The sequence below is a fragment of the Carcharhinus amblyrhynchos genome, chromosome 14, assembly GCF_965287045.1.
Source record: "Carcharhinus amblyrhynchos chromosome 14, sCarAmb.v2.hapA, whole genome shotgun sequence".
Lineage (NCBI taxonomy): Eukaryota > Metazoa > Chordata > Chondrichthyes > Carcharhiniformes > Carcharhinidae > Carcharhinus > Carcharhinus amblyrhynchos.
This window is the reverse complement of record NC_137337.1, coordinates 72,969,713-72,983,403: the sequence shown is the minus strand read 5'-3', so window position 1 is coordinate 72,983,403 and position 13,691 is coordinate 72,969,713. Positions and strand designations below refer to the sequence as shown.

The 13,691-nt window shown below is 45.9% G+C and overlaps 1 protein-coding gene across 1 annotated transcript in view; it reads left to right on the top strand.

Moving 5' to 3' along the window:
• The first annotated feature begins 202 nt into the window (after positions 1-202).
• The window catches only part of rab15 (RAB15, member RAS oncogene family), a 134,730-nt gene continuing 121,241 nt past the window's right edge, over positions 203-13,691 (top strand). Inside the window, exon 1 of the mRNA XM_080202063.1 lies at positions 203-641. Within this exon, the coding sequence (XP_080058189.1) occupies positions 518-641 (124 nt within the window). The 5' untranslated portion in view covers positions 203-517. The remainder of the gene's footprint in view (positions 642-13,691) is intronic.

Below are 13,691 nucleotides of genomic sequence, written 5' to 3'. Positions count from 1 at the left end.
TAGCTAGGATGTAGAGAAAGGTTAACTTAATATAAGGGTAAGGGAAAATGGAAGGAATGGGTTAAGGGAATGGAAGGAATGGGTTAAAGGAAAATGGCAATGAAGGGGTTAGGGACGAAGGGGGAGGGCTGCATGTCTCCTACACTCGGGATGCTTTGAGGTGGAGTCCCACACACCGCGTCATTCATTGCAGGCACAGAGTCCCCTCCCCACGTCCCCGTCCCTCCTGCTGTCAGTGCGAGCAACAGAAAAGACTCCTTCCCTCTCTCCCTGTGTGTCCTCCAGATAGCTCCGAGGAGAAAGGCAGCCCGAGAATGCCCAGATAATTCCATCCATCCACCCCCTGCCTGCAACAGAGAGAGAGAGAGAGAGCCAGCAAGCCCAACACATCAAGCTCTGGGGTGGCATCCAGGCAGCCAGGCAGATATGGGACTGGAGAGGAATAAAGGAGCGGCGCTGGGGCTCTCGCTATCTGGATAAAGAAAAGTGCTCGACTTTTGTATCAATTGTTGGCACCATGGCTAAACAGTATGATGTGTTATTTAGACTGCTACTGATCGGGGATTCCGGAGTAGGGAAGACTTGCCTCCTCTGCCGCTTCACCGATAACCAGTTCCACGCTTCCCACATCTCCACAATAGGTAAGAGAGACTGAGACAAAAAGGTGTGTGCTTCCTGTGGGCAATATTGTTAGATGCCGGTGAGCACACACCTCTTTGTTTCCCTGTGCCGGCAACCAGCTCCAGCCTCTGGGCAGGGAGCAGACTGAGGTGGATGGATTGATTTGCAGTGTCATTCCTTTTTTCTGTGCGTGCAAGTGGGGATTTTGTTTTGGAAGTTTCACTTGGGGCGTTTGGAAGTCAGGAGGGATTGAGTTGTTTGTTATGCACAGTGAGAAATTGAACGCCGATTGTATCTATCTGTATGTGTGTGTGTGTGTGTGTGAGGCTGAAACTCCATCCCTCTCCCTCTCTCCAACCCCCCACAAAGGAATTTGCTAAGCAATTGCTTGCAGTGATCCGGGATTGGTCCTGATTTGATTTGATTTGATTTATTATTGTATCAGTATACAGTGAAAAGTATTGTTTCGTGCGTGCTATACAGACAAAGCATACCGTTCATAGAGAAGGAGAGAGTGCAGAATGTAGTGTTACAGTCATAGCTAGGGTGTAGAGAAAGATCAACTTAGTGCGTGGTAGGTCCATTCAAAAGTCTGAGCAGCAGGGAAGAAGCTGTTCTTGAGTGGGTTGGTACCTGACCTCAGACTTCTGTATCTTTTTTCCAATGGTTAAAGGTGGAAGAGAGAATGCCTGGGGTGTGTGAGGTTGTTAGTTATGCTGGCTGCTTTTTGATTTTTTAATTTGATTTGATTTATTATTGTCACGTGCATTAGTATTTTTTGTGTGCTTTACAGACAAAGCATACCGTTCACAGAGAAGGAGAGGAGAGAGTGCAGAGTGTAGTGTTACAGTCGTAAGTGGGAAGTGTAGACAGAGTCAGTGGATGGGAGTCTGGTTTGCATGATGGACTGGGCTTTGTTCATGACCCTTTGTAGTTTTTTTGCGGTCTTGCACAGAACAGGAGCCATACCGAGCTGTGATACGTCCGGAAAGGATGTCTTGTATGGTGGTGCATCTGTAAATTATAGGCATTTAGGGTCATTATTGAACCATACGTGTGTGTGTATGTCTGTGTGGCGTTGGGGATGCATGGTATAAATATGGATTGTAAGAAATAATTTTTGTCAATAACCTCCAAATTTATTGGGGGGAGGTGGAATAAGGGGCTAACTCCCAAGATCATAATTGAAGCCTGTGACAAATTCATTGAAAGCTGAAATGCATGGAGTGGTTATCTCTGTCCTGGGAGGTACATCAACCAAGCTTTTATCTGTGAACAAGACATTGGCACCTAGTCTAAATGTAAAGCCTTACCATGATTTCTTAAACCTGTTCCATGACAACCATCATTTCTTACTCATTCTCTTTCCTCTTTGCTTCCATAGCTTCACGTGAATTTTCTTGCATTTGTCTGGGAAGATGATGCTCTTTTTGCATTGAGACCCCATGGGTGCCACTGAGCTTAGACCCTGCACATTCTTAGAAATGTTCTATCTTCATAAAATCTCTACAGTGCAGAAAGAGGCCATTTGGCCCATCGAGTCTGCACTGACTCTCCGACAAGACCCACCATCTTCCTATAAGCTCACACGTTTACCCCACTAATCCCCCTACGATACACATCGTGCGACACCAAGGGTGGGATTTTCTGTCTGCACTCATCTCTCGAATGGACTGAAAAATCCTGTCCGAGGTCAAAGGACCTTTCACCTCCCTCCCGCAACGATTCCCGTGGCAGGCGGGATGGGAAAAATCTGCCCTAAAGGGCAAGTTAGCACAGCAAACCTGCACGTCTTTCAGACTGTGGAAGGAAACCGGAGCACCCGAAGGAAACCCACGCAGGCATGGGAAGAACATGCAGACTCCGCACAGACAGTGACCCAAGCCAGGAATGGAACCTGGGTCCCTGGCACTGTGAGGCAGCAGTGTTAACCACTGTGCCACCGTGCTGCCTGGTCTTCTGGGTCTCCTCCCAAATTGCCACACTTACATGCCCTCTGAACTTCAGTGTTTGACACAAGGGCATTGTTATATTAGGCTGGCATTACCCACAACTACAATAGGTTCAGGAACCATATTGAAAAGGAGTAAATCATTGTCAGCACTATAGAAAGAAAGCTTTCTTTTCAGCTGAAGAGAACCTGTCAATGTGTTGATTAACTCTTTTCAAGCCCTAACATTCTCCGAAAGTTGTTATCTAACAAGATTCCTCTCTTGAGTTCCGACAAAGGGGTCATCCTGACCCAAAACGTGGGCTCCATTCTCTCTCCACAGATGCCGTCAGACCTGCTGAGATTTTCCAGCATTTTCCGTTTTTGTTTCAGATTCCAGCATCTGTAGCAATTTGCTTTTACATTAAGATTTCTCTCTTGTTTGTGTCTATGTGTGTATTTCGCATCCCCTGTTTCAATGTCAAAATTGTAATTTTTTTCCAGTATTGATGATGGAGCTATACATTAGCTTGCCTGTTCTCTCCAGAGGTTCAGCCTGGCACACTGGATATCTCCAGCAGATTTTCTGGAATTGTTTCAGACCTCTAGCTTGCTTTTTTGTTTGTATTTTCCCTTCAAGCTATTGAATTATGTCACAAATGTGGACTAGGCAAATGTGTTTAATTTTTCAAAAATCAATCCCCTCTGAATGCTACCCCATCCACCACCTTCAACACTCACTCCCTCCACCACCGATACGCAGTAGCAGCAATGTGTACCATCTACAAGACGCACTGCAGCAACTCACCAAGGCTCCTTCAAACAACACCTTCCAAATGTGTGGCCTCTATCACCTAGAATGGTGGGATGTTCTTTCGGAGAATTGGTACAGACTCGATGGGCCAAATGGCCTCTTTCTGCACTGTAGGGATTCTGTGGTTCTAATTCTAGGTCCAGCACCCAGACTGTGTTTTCGGATGGCACGGTGGCACTGTGGTTACTGTTGTCTCACAGCGCCAGGGACTTGGGTTCAATTCCAGTCTTGGCTGACTGTGTAGAGTTTGCACACTCTCCCCATGTCTGCATGGGTTTCCTCCGGATGCTCCAGTTTCCTCCTGCAATCCAAAGATATGCAGGCTAGGTGCATTGGCCGTGCTAAATTTGCCCCTTTGTGTCCCAAAATGTGTAGATTACAAGAATTAATAGGATATATATGTGGGGTTACAGGGATAGAGTGGTGGACCTGGGACAGATGCGTTGTCAGAGAGTCAGTGCAGACTCGATGGCCCAAATGGCCTCCCTCTGCACTGTAGCGATTCTATGATTCTGAAGAACAAGGGCAGAATATGCATGACAAAGCTGTCACCTGGAAGTTCCCCTCCAAAGCCATACACCTCCCTGACTTGGAAATATATCGCTGTTCTTTCACTGGAACTTCCTTCCTAACAGCACCATGGGTATACCTACACCCCATGGACTGCAGCGGTTCAAGAAGGCAGCTCATCACCACCTTCTCAAAGCCAGCTATGGACAAACAGTACATTCTGGCCTAACCGGTGGCACCCACATCCTGTGAAAGAATTTTAAAGAAGTCTCCTTTGGCTTAAGATAAGACAGAATGTTCTGAGAAAGAGCTAATTCCTGATAAACACATTAGTTTGGAGAAATGCCCGTGTGATCCGGTTGCTGTGGGGGAGAGAAACTGAAATGAAAAACCCATTGAAGTGGAGTGGCAGTTTTAACACCTTTCACAGTATCTCACAGAAAAAGGAAAGCTGCTCTTAGGGATGCCAAAATAATCAAGCAACTGCTGTGGAAAAGCAAGTAGAACTAGGGGGCGGCATGGTGGCACAGTGGTTAGCACTGCTACCTCGCAGCGCCAGGGACCTGGGTTTGATTCCTGGCTTGAGTCACTGTGCGGAGGTTGCATGTTTAAAACATTTTTAAAATTGGTCGCAAGTAAGACTTACATTAACACTGCAGTGAAGTTTACTGTGAAATTTCCCTAGTCACCACACTCCAGCGCTGTTCGGGTCAATGCACTTAAGCAGCACGTCTGTCAGAATGTGGGAGGGAACTGGAGCACCCGGAGGAAACCCATGCAGACACTGGGAGAACGTGCAAACTCCACACAGACAGTGATCCAAGGTGGGAATCAAAGCTGGGTCTCTGGCGTTGTGAAGCAGCAGTGCAACCCACTGCGCTACCCTTCTCCCTGTTCTCCCAGTGTCCGTGTGGGTTTTATCCAGGTGCTCCGGTTTCCCCCCACAGTCCAAAGATGTGCGGGTTAGGTGGATTGGCCTTGAAAAATTGCCCCTTTAGTGTCAGGAGGATTAGCAGGGTAAATACGTGGGAGTTTAGAGCCTGGTTGGGATTATTGTCAGTGCGGGCTCGATGGGCCAAATGGCCTCCTGTAGGGATTCTATGATTCTCTGACTCAGGTGATCTGTTTGTCACAAGGGCTACCCGGGCAAAAAATTTAGCGATCCCAATTTTGATCTTGCACAGTGTCTCTGGGAGTGTGAGTTTCACGTTTCCATTAGGACTTGTGCGCTGAAGTACCTGAGTTTACTCCTCAGTGGTTTAGCTTGAATTGTAAACACTGTTACCTCTCCCCGTGGGTCTGTAACTCCCAGCAGCGGAGTTTGCACATCAGAAAAAGATACAATTTAAATACTGGGTTTTAAACATCAGAATAATTTATTACAGAAAATGTATTCTTGCTTTAGCTCACAGTAGGAGAGGAATTGGCTTGTCACCTATTTTGTGATAAGTCTCTGACACAATGCGGATTAGTGCCAAAGGTTTTTGACTCTGCTGCGCTGTCGACAAAATGGGAAATATTTCCTAGGAGATTGTTAGAGTTACCCAAAGCCAATCCTGATTTCAGTGCTGCATTGATCCTGAAATTACCCAACCGGTACAGATCCCGCGCTTACTTAGCTACTGAAATATTAAGCTGATAACCACTAATAACCTGAACCAGGTACGTCAAATGAAAGAGATGTGCAGCACAGCAGTCAGAATCTGTAACGAGAGAGAAGATACGCGTTAAGTGTTTCAGACGTAGCCTTGATGTGACAATAATCTCTCCCTCGGTGTCAAGAAAACAAGGGGGATAGTCATCGACTTCATTGAGCATGATGGGAGAACATGCCTCTGTCTACATCAATGGGGATGAAATAGAAATGGTCGAGAGCTTCAAGTTTTTAGGTGTCCAGATTACCAGCAACCTGTCCTGGTCCTCCCGTGCCAACACTATAGTTAAGAAAGCCCACTAATGCCTCTACTTTCTCAGAAGACCAAGGAAATTTGGCATTTCAGCAATGATGCTCATCAACTTTTACAGATGCACCATAGAGAGCATTCTTTCTGGTTGTATCACAGCTTGGTATGGCTCCTGCTCTGCCTAAGACCGCAGGAAACTACAAAAGGTCGTGAATGTAGCCCAATCCATCACCCAAACCAGTCTGCCATCCATTGACTTTTTCTACACTTCACGCTGCCTTGGAAATACAGCCAGCATAATTAGGGACCCCACACACCCTGGACATTCTCTCTTCCACCTTCTTCCAGCAGAAAAAAGATACAAAAGCCTGTGGTCACGTACCAACCGACTCAAGAACAGCTTCTACCCTGCTGCTGTCAGATTTTTGAATGGACTTAACTTGCATTAAGTTGATCTTTCTCTACACTCTTGCTATGACTGTAACGCTACATTCTGCACCCTCTCTTTTCCTTCTCTATGAACAGTATGCTTTCTGTATAGCATGTAAGAAACAATACTTTTCACGGTATACTAATACATATGACAATAATAAATCAAATCAAAGTGAATCTGCTTTTGTCTATCTTGCAGGTATGAGGAAAGGTTGAATAGGTTGGGCCTATATTTGTTGGCGTTCAGAAGAATGAGAGATGACCTTAATGAAATATATATGATTCTGAATGGGCTTCGCTGGGCGAGAGAACGTTTACACTCATGGGAATCTAGAACTAGGGGGCAAAAATAAGGAGGTCTCCCATTTAAGATGGAGATGAGGAGGAACTTCTTCTTTCTTTGGGCATCGTTAACCTTTAGAATTCTCTACCCCAGAGACTTCAAGATTAGTTATACAGATTTTTGAACAACAAGAGAGACAAGGCTTATGGGAGGTTGGAGGGAGAAAAGTGGAATTCAGGCTCATTCAATCAGCCATCATCTTATCAATCAGCAAATACGATTGTCACATGTATTGGGATACACTGAAAAGTATTGTTTCTTGTGCTATCCAAAGCATATCATTCGTCAAGTACATTGGGGAGAAGGAAAGGAGAGAGTGCAGAACGTAGTGTTACAGTCATATGTGTACAGAAAGATCAACTTAATGCAAGGGAGGTCCATTCAAAAGTCTGACAGCTGCAGGGGAGAAACTCATAGAATCGTAGAACCCTACAGTGCAGAAAGAGGCTCTTTGGCCCATCGAGTCTGTACCGACCACAATCCCACCCAGGTCCTACCCCCATATCCCTACACATTTACCTACTAATCTCTCTAACCTATGCATCCCAGGACACTAAGGTTGATTAGCATGGCCAATCAACCTAGTCTGCACATCTTTGGACTGTGGGAGGAAACCGGAGCACCTGGAGGAAACCCACGCAGACACGAGGAGAATGTGCAAACTCCACACAGACAGTGATCCAAGCCGGGAATCAAACCCATGTCCCTGAAGTTGTGAAGCAGCAGTGCTAACCACTGCTACCGTGCCACCTGTTGTTGAGTCAGTTGGTACATGACCTTAGACTTTTATCTTTTTTCCTGATGGAAGAAGGTAGAAGAGAGAATGTCCAGGGTGTGTGGGATCCTTAATTATGCTGGCTGCTTTCCCGAGGCAATTGCAAGTATAGACAGAGTCAATGGATGGGAGGCTAGTTTGCGTGATGGATTGGGCTACGTTCACAGCCCTTTGCAGTTTCTTGTGGTCTTGGACAGAACAGGAGCCATAGCAAGCTGTAGTACATCCAGAAAGGATGTTTTCTATGATGCATTTATAAAAATTGGTGCGAGTTGTAGAGGAGCTACCAAATTTCCTTGACCTCCTGAGAAAGTAGAGGGGTAATTTGGCCAACTCCTCTTATTTCTCTTATTCTTATATGATTTCTATGTGGATGAAACCCATGTGCAACATTTTGTGAAATGAGATTGCCTATTAGAAGTTCATGTCTGGAATTTCTTCCTTGAGAATTTGTTTCTTTCTCTCATTTGTGGTCTAACTTTTTAAACACTGCAGCAACACAGTAGCACGATGGTTAGCATTGCTGCCTTACAGTGCTAGGGACCTGGGATCGATTCCTGGCTTGAGTCACTTAATCCCCTCGGTGCTCCGGGGCAGGTGGTGGCCTCGTGGTATTATCACTTGATTTTTAATCCAGAAACTCAGCTAATGTTCTGGGGATCTGAGTTCAAATCCTGCCATGGCAGATCGTGGAAGATGAATTCACTTCCCAAAAAACAAATCTGGAATTAAGAATCTACTGATGGCCATGAAACCATTGTCCATTGTCAGAAAAACCCATCTGGTTCAATCATATCCTTTAGGGAAGGAAATCCTTACCCAGTCTGGCCTACATGTGATTCCAGAGACACAAATGTGGTTGATTCTCAATTGCCATTGGGCAATTAGGGATGGGCAATAAATGCTGATGTGGAGTTGCTGGCATTAGGTAAACGCAGTAAGAAGCCTCATAACACCAGGTTGAAGTCCAACAGGTTTATTTGATAGCAAAAGTCACTAGCTTTCAGAGCGTCCACTACTCCTTCGTCAGTGAGTGGGAGTTCTGTTCACAAACAGGGCATATAAAGGCACAAACTCAATTTACAAAATAATGGTTGGAATGCAAGTCTTTACAGGTAATCACGTTTCAAAGGTACAGACAATATAGTGGAGAGGGCAATAAGCACAGGTTAAAGAGATGTGTATTGTCTCCAGACTGGAGAGTTAATGAGATTTTGCAAACCCAGGCAAGTGATGGAGGTTACAGATCATGTGACGTGAACCCAAGATCCCGGTTAAGGCCGTCCTCGCATGCGGAACTTGGCTATCAGTCTCTGCTCAGTGACTCTGCGTTCTCTTCCTGTTGGGGAACACTTCAGCGGTCACGGGCATTCGGCCTCTGATCTTCGGGTAAGCGTTCTCCAAGGCGGCCTTCATGTCACACACAATGCACAGTCGCTGAGCAGAGACTGATAACCAAGTTCCGCACACATGAGGACGGCCTGAACCGGGATCTTGGGTTCATGTTGCACTATCTGTAACCCCCACGACTTGCCTGGGCTTGCAAAATGTCACTAACTGCCCTGTCTGGAGACAATAGACATCTCTTTAACCCGCACTTAACGTTGTCTCCACTATATTGTCTGTACCTTTTGAGACGTCATTACCTGTAAAGACTCGCTTTCCAACCATTATTTTGTAAATTGAGTTTGTGTTTTTATATGCTTTGCTGTGAACAGAACTCCCACTCACCTGATAAGGAGCAGTGAGCTCGTGGCTTCTGCTACCAAATAAACCTGTTGGACTTTAACCTGGAGTTGTTCTTACAATTAATGCTGGCCAGCCAGCAATGCCCATGTCCCACGACTGAATAAAAGATGGTGTGATGCTGGTTTTGGTGATGGTCATCCATCTCGCCTCTTTAAATCCTACCCTTTATCCGGGCAATAAAGCTGTACTGTTTTCTGTAGGATTTGGGACAATGTGTACCTGTTTCCACATTGGAAATCTAGGATTCAGCTCCTTGTGCTTGTGAAGGAGAGAGAGATGCAGCTTTGATCCAGACTCGGAGCTGACTCACCCCTTGCTTCTCCTGAGCTGTCATTCGGTTTAATGAGACTTGACCCTATTGATGAATGATCTCATTCACAAAATTCGCATTTCTCCTGGGATTTATTCGAGTGACGAATGACGTAGGCTATTGTTGACACAATGGAGCTTTTGCAATGTGTCAGTGCAGGAATACTGAAAACCCAAAGGAAACCATGTGTCAAGCAGAAATTAGTGCAGTTTTGCTCGAGTTATTGGCATTTGAATCAGAGAATCATGAAATTCCTGTTGTGCCGAAGGAGGCCATTTGGCCCATCGAGTCTGCAGCGACAACAATCTCACTCAGGTCCCATTCCCATAACCCCACATATCCACCCTGCTAATTCCCCTGACACTAGGGGCAATTTAACATGGCCAATCAACCTAACCTGCACATCTTTAGACTGTGGGAGGAAATCGGAGCACCCGGAGGAAACCCACACAGAACGGGGAGAGTGTGCAAACTCTGTGCGGTCAATGACCCGAGGCCAGAATTGAACCCAGGTTGTTGGCACTGTGAGGCAGCACTGCTAACCATTTGACACAACAAATAACTTCCTTTCCCCTTATTTTCCTTGAATGCCACAAGCCTTTTCAAAACTGGTGTGTGCAATTTTGACTGCGCCTAAATGGGCAGCGCGGTGGCACAGTGGTTAGTACTGCTGCCTCAAAGTGCCAGGGACGTGGGTTCGATTCCTGCCTGGGTGACTGCCCATGTGGAGTTTGCATGTTCTCTCCATGTCTGCATGAGTTTCCTCCCACATTCCAAAAGACGTGCGGATTGGGAGTGCTAAATGTTTTGATTTGATTTATTATTGTCACGTGCGTTAGCATAAAGTGAAAAGTATTGTTTCTTGCGTGCCACACAGACAAAGCATACCGTTCATAGGGGAGGGAAGGAGAGAGTGCAGAATGTAGTCATTGTTAGGATGTCGAGAAAGATCAACTTAAATACAAGGTAGGTCCATTCAAAAGTCTGACAGCGGCAGGGAAGAAGCTATTCTTGAGGCGGTTGGTGCATGATCTCAGACTTTAGTATCTTTTTTCCCGACAGAAGAAGGCGGAAGAGAGTATGTCCGGGGTGCTTGGGATCCTTGATTACACTGGCTGCTTTTCCAAGGCAGTGGGAAGTTCAGACAGAATCAATGGATGGGACGCTGTTTTGTGTGATGGACTGGACTATGTTCACAACCCTTTATTGTTTCTTGTGGTCTTGGTCAGAGCTGGAGCCATACCAAGCTGTGATACGTCCAGAATGTCTACATTTCCAGACTATGTCATTGTCCCTTTGTGTCCAGGGATTTGTAGGTTAGACATGGTAAATGCATGGTTTACAGATATGAGGCAGGGGAATGGGGCTGTGGAAGAAGTTCTTTTGGAGACTCGGTGTAGGCTCGATGAGCCAAATGGTCTCCTTCTGCCCCACAGGGATTCTATGATAGACTGAAGCTCGTTCAGGTTAGGTGGATTGGCTGTGCTAAACTGCCCCTTAGTATCCCAAGATTAGTGGGGTAAATACGTGGAGTCACAGGGATAGGGCAGTGGAGAGTCTGGGTAGGATGCTCTGTCGGAGAGAAAGTGTCAACCTAATGGGCCAGATGGCTTCCTTCCTTCTGCACTGTGGGGGTTCTGTGATTCTACAACTTTTAATCTCCGTTGCCCTCAGTGGAAAATCATACAGGGCCGGGTGCAAAATGGTCATTCCACTTGATCCCATGGGCTCCTGGCCCAGCAGTTTAGCCCCTATTTCAGATTAGATTCAATTCTTTTGGCCCTGAAACCTTGTCCAAGGTTTTCGTGTGTGAGCTGCGAGTGCTGACAGGTTCATCAATCACACATTGCTCAGAGATTAAGCACCAAAACTTGCACAAAGCACAACTGGGCCTTTCAGATAGGTCAACAGATCGTACTTGGGAGCAGGGACTCCAGCTGATTTTCATCTACTCTATCGGAGGCAAGTCTTCTTGTTTATTGTTAGGACTTGGGTGTCACTGGCTGGCCAGCATTTATTGCCAAAGGGTTAGGCCTATCTGTATCCACTCAATCAGATCCCATTATCTCTAAAGACTGCTGACAAACCATGTTCTCAATGTTCGGAGTTCAAACGGAACGAAAAAGCACGCCTTCAAAAATTCACCCTCTAAACCCTGATATCATCCTGGTTAATCTCTACTGAGTCCCTTCAAATTTAGTATATATTTCTAGAGGTTAGTTGCTTAAAACTGAATGCAGATAGGGGTCAGACCTTCCTCTTCCTCACTTTTGAATGTTCCTGAGATAAGGGGTGATATTCGATTACCTGTACATTAACTTTTAGTGATTTGCGAGCGTGAATATCTAAATCCCTTTGCTCCTACATTCCCATTAACAGGAAAACATTCGGATTTGTCTGTCTTGGATCTTAAATGGATTATTTCCAAGAAGGAAAAGTGCAGTTTGGATCGGAATTCTTATTTCCCCATTTTACTGGTGTTCCATTTTCAGGTATACAAGCCCAGTTCAGACCAATATTCTCATTTCCCTATTTACTGGTGTTCAATTTTAAAAGTACACAAGCCTAATTTTAAATTGTTACAAGAATGGGCAGCATGGTGGCACTGCTGCCTCACAGCTCCAGGGACCTGGGTTCGATTCCCAGCTTGGGTTACTGTCTGCGTGGAGTCTGCATGTTCTCCCTGTGTCTGCGTGGGTTTCCTCTGGGGGCTCCGGTTTCCTCCTGCAGTCTGGATTAGGTGCATTGACCAGGCTAAACTGCCCCTTAGTGTCCCCGGATGCGTAGGTTAGAGGGATTGGCAGGGTAAGTATGTAGGGTTACGTGGATAGAGCCTGGGTGGGATTGTTGTTGGTGCAGAAAGATGGGCTGAATGGGCTCCTTTTGCAGGATTTGTAAGTTTGGACTAGTATTCTTACTTCCCTGCTTTGCTGTTTCCTTTCTGGGTTCACATTCCATCTGCCCTTATTTATTGCAGTTCTTTAGACTGTTCATGTCACTCGCTGATTCCAGCTGCATGACTCACTGTACCAACGTGTTTTGTGTCACCTGCAAATTTGGATAGATGACCCTCTCCATTCACTTGGAAAAGCGATACAAAAAGCTGAAAGCTCAGTGTAAATCTCTGGTGGGCACTGCCCGTCACTGCTGTCCATTCATGCTCTTTACCTGTTACTCTCTTTGCCTTCTACCTTTCAACAAAAGAACACCACATGTGGTGAAATTTCTTCCAATTCCCTGTACTTTCCTTGGGCTTTCGTCCATGACACCAGTCACTGGGAAGATGGGTGATATTAGCTCAAGGTAGCCACTCCTCCAGAAACGCAACGCCTTGCTCAAAAGCAGGGGTTTGAAGCCAGCTAAAGTGTCACCGCCATTGATTTGGCCAACACAGACAATGTAGCCCACACCTGGGACTCACTGTTAAGTAACTAGGGTCGGGCTGGGGGTTTAAACCAGAAAATGGGCGAAACATGATCCAAACTACAGACATCCATTGTGACTCCATTGGAGTTAAAGTTTATTTATTAGTCTCACAAGTAGGCTTACATTAACGCTGCAGTGAAGTTACTGTTGAAATCCCCTAGCTGCTGCACTCTGGCGCCTGTTCAGGTACATTGAGGGAGAACTTAGCATAGCCAGTGCACCCAATCAGCACGTCTTTCTGACTGTGGGAGGAAACTAGAGCAAACCCAAGCAGACACAGGGAGAATGTGCAAACTCCACACAGTGACCCAAGGCCAGGAATCGAACCCGGGTCCCTGGCACTGTGAGGCAGCAGTACTAACCACTGTGCCATCGTGAGGTCCAAGGTGCTGCTGTGGAAATGTGGGACATTCGCAAGAACTGTTAAGGAAGTTAATTCAACGCAATTGGGAATCTGATTTAAAGTTAACTACTCTGTCATGGGGAAGCTGGGTTGAGGGAGCCGTGAGCTGCTGATTTGCCTTTTACAGTAACCCTAAGGCAGGCCTCCAGGCTCTCATTGACAAACACAGCTCCCCATTTCATAATGGAGAATCTCCTAGAATGTTCCCTCCCCTCCCCCCACAAAATGTCCCTCCCACTTCGGTGAAACAGCCAGCATTTTTCACCCCTCGATTCCAAGAGCACCTGGTTTGACCCCCTTTCTACCCAGCAACAGGTGAGTAACTGACTAGTCTATTGTGGCATCTCTCTATCAGTGTATGGCCTTTACAAGCACTGTCCTCCATTTTATGAAGTTTATTTATGAGTCACAAGTAGGCTTACATTAACACTGCAATGAAATTACTGTGAAAATCCCCTGGTCGCCACACTCTGG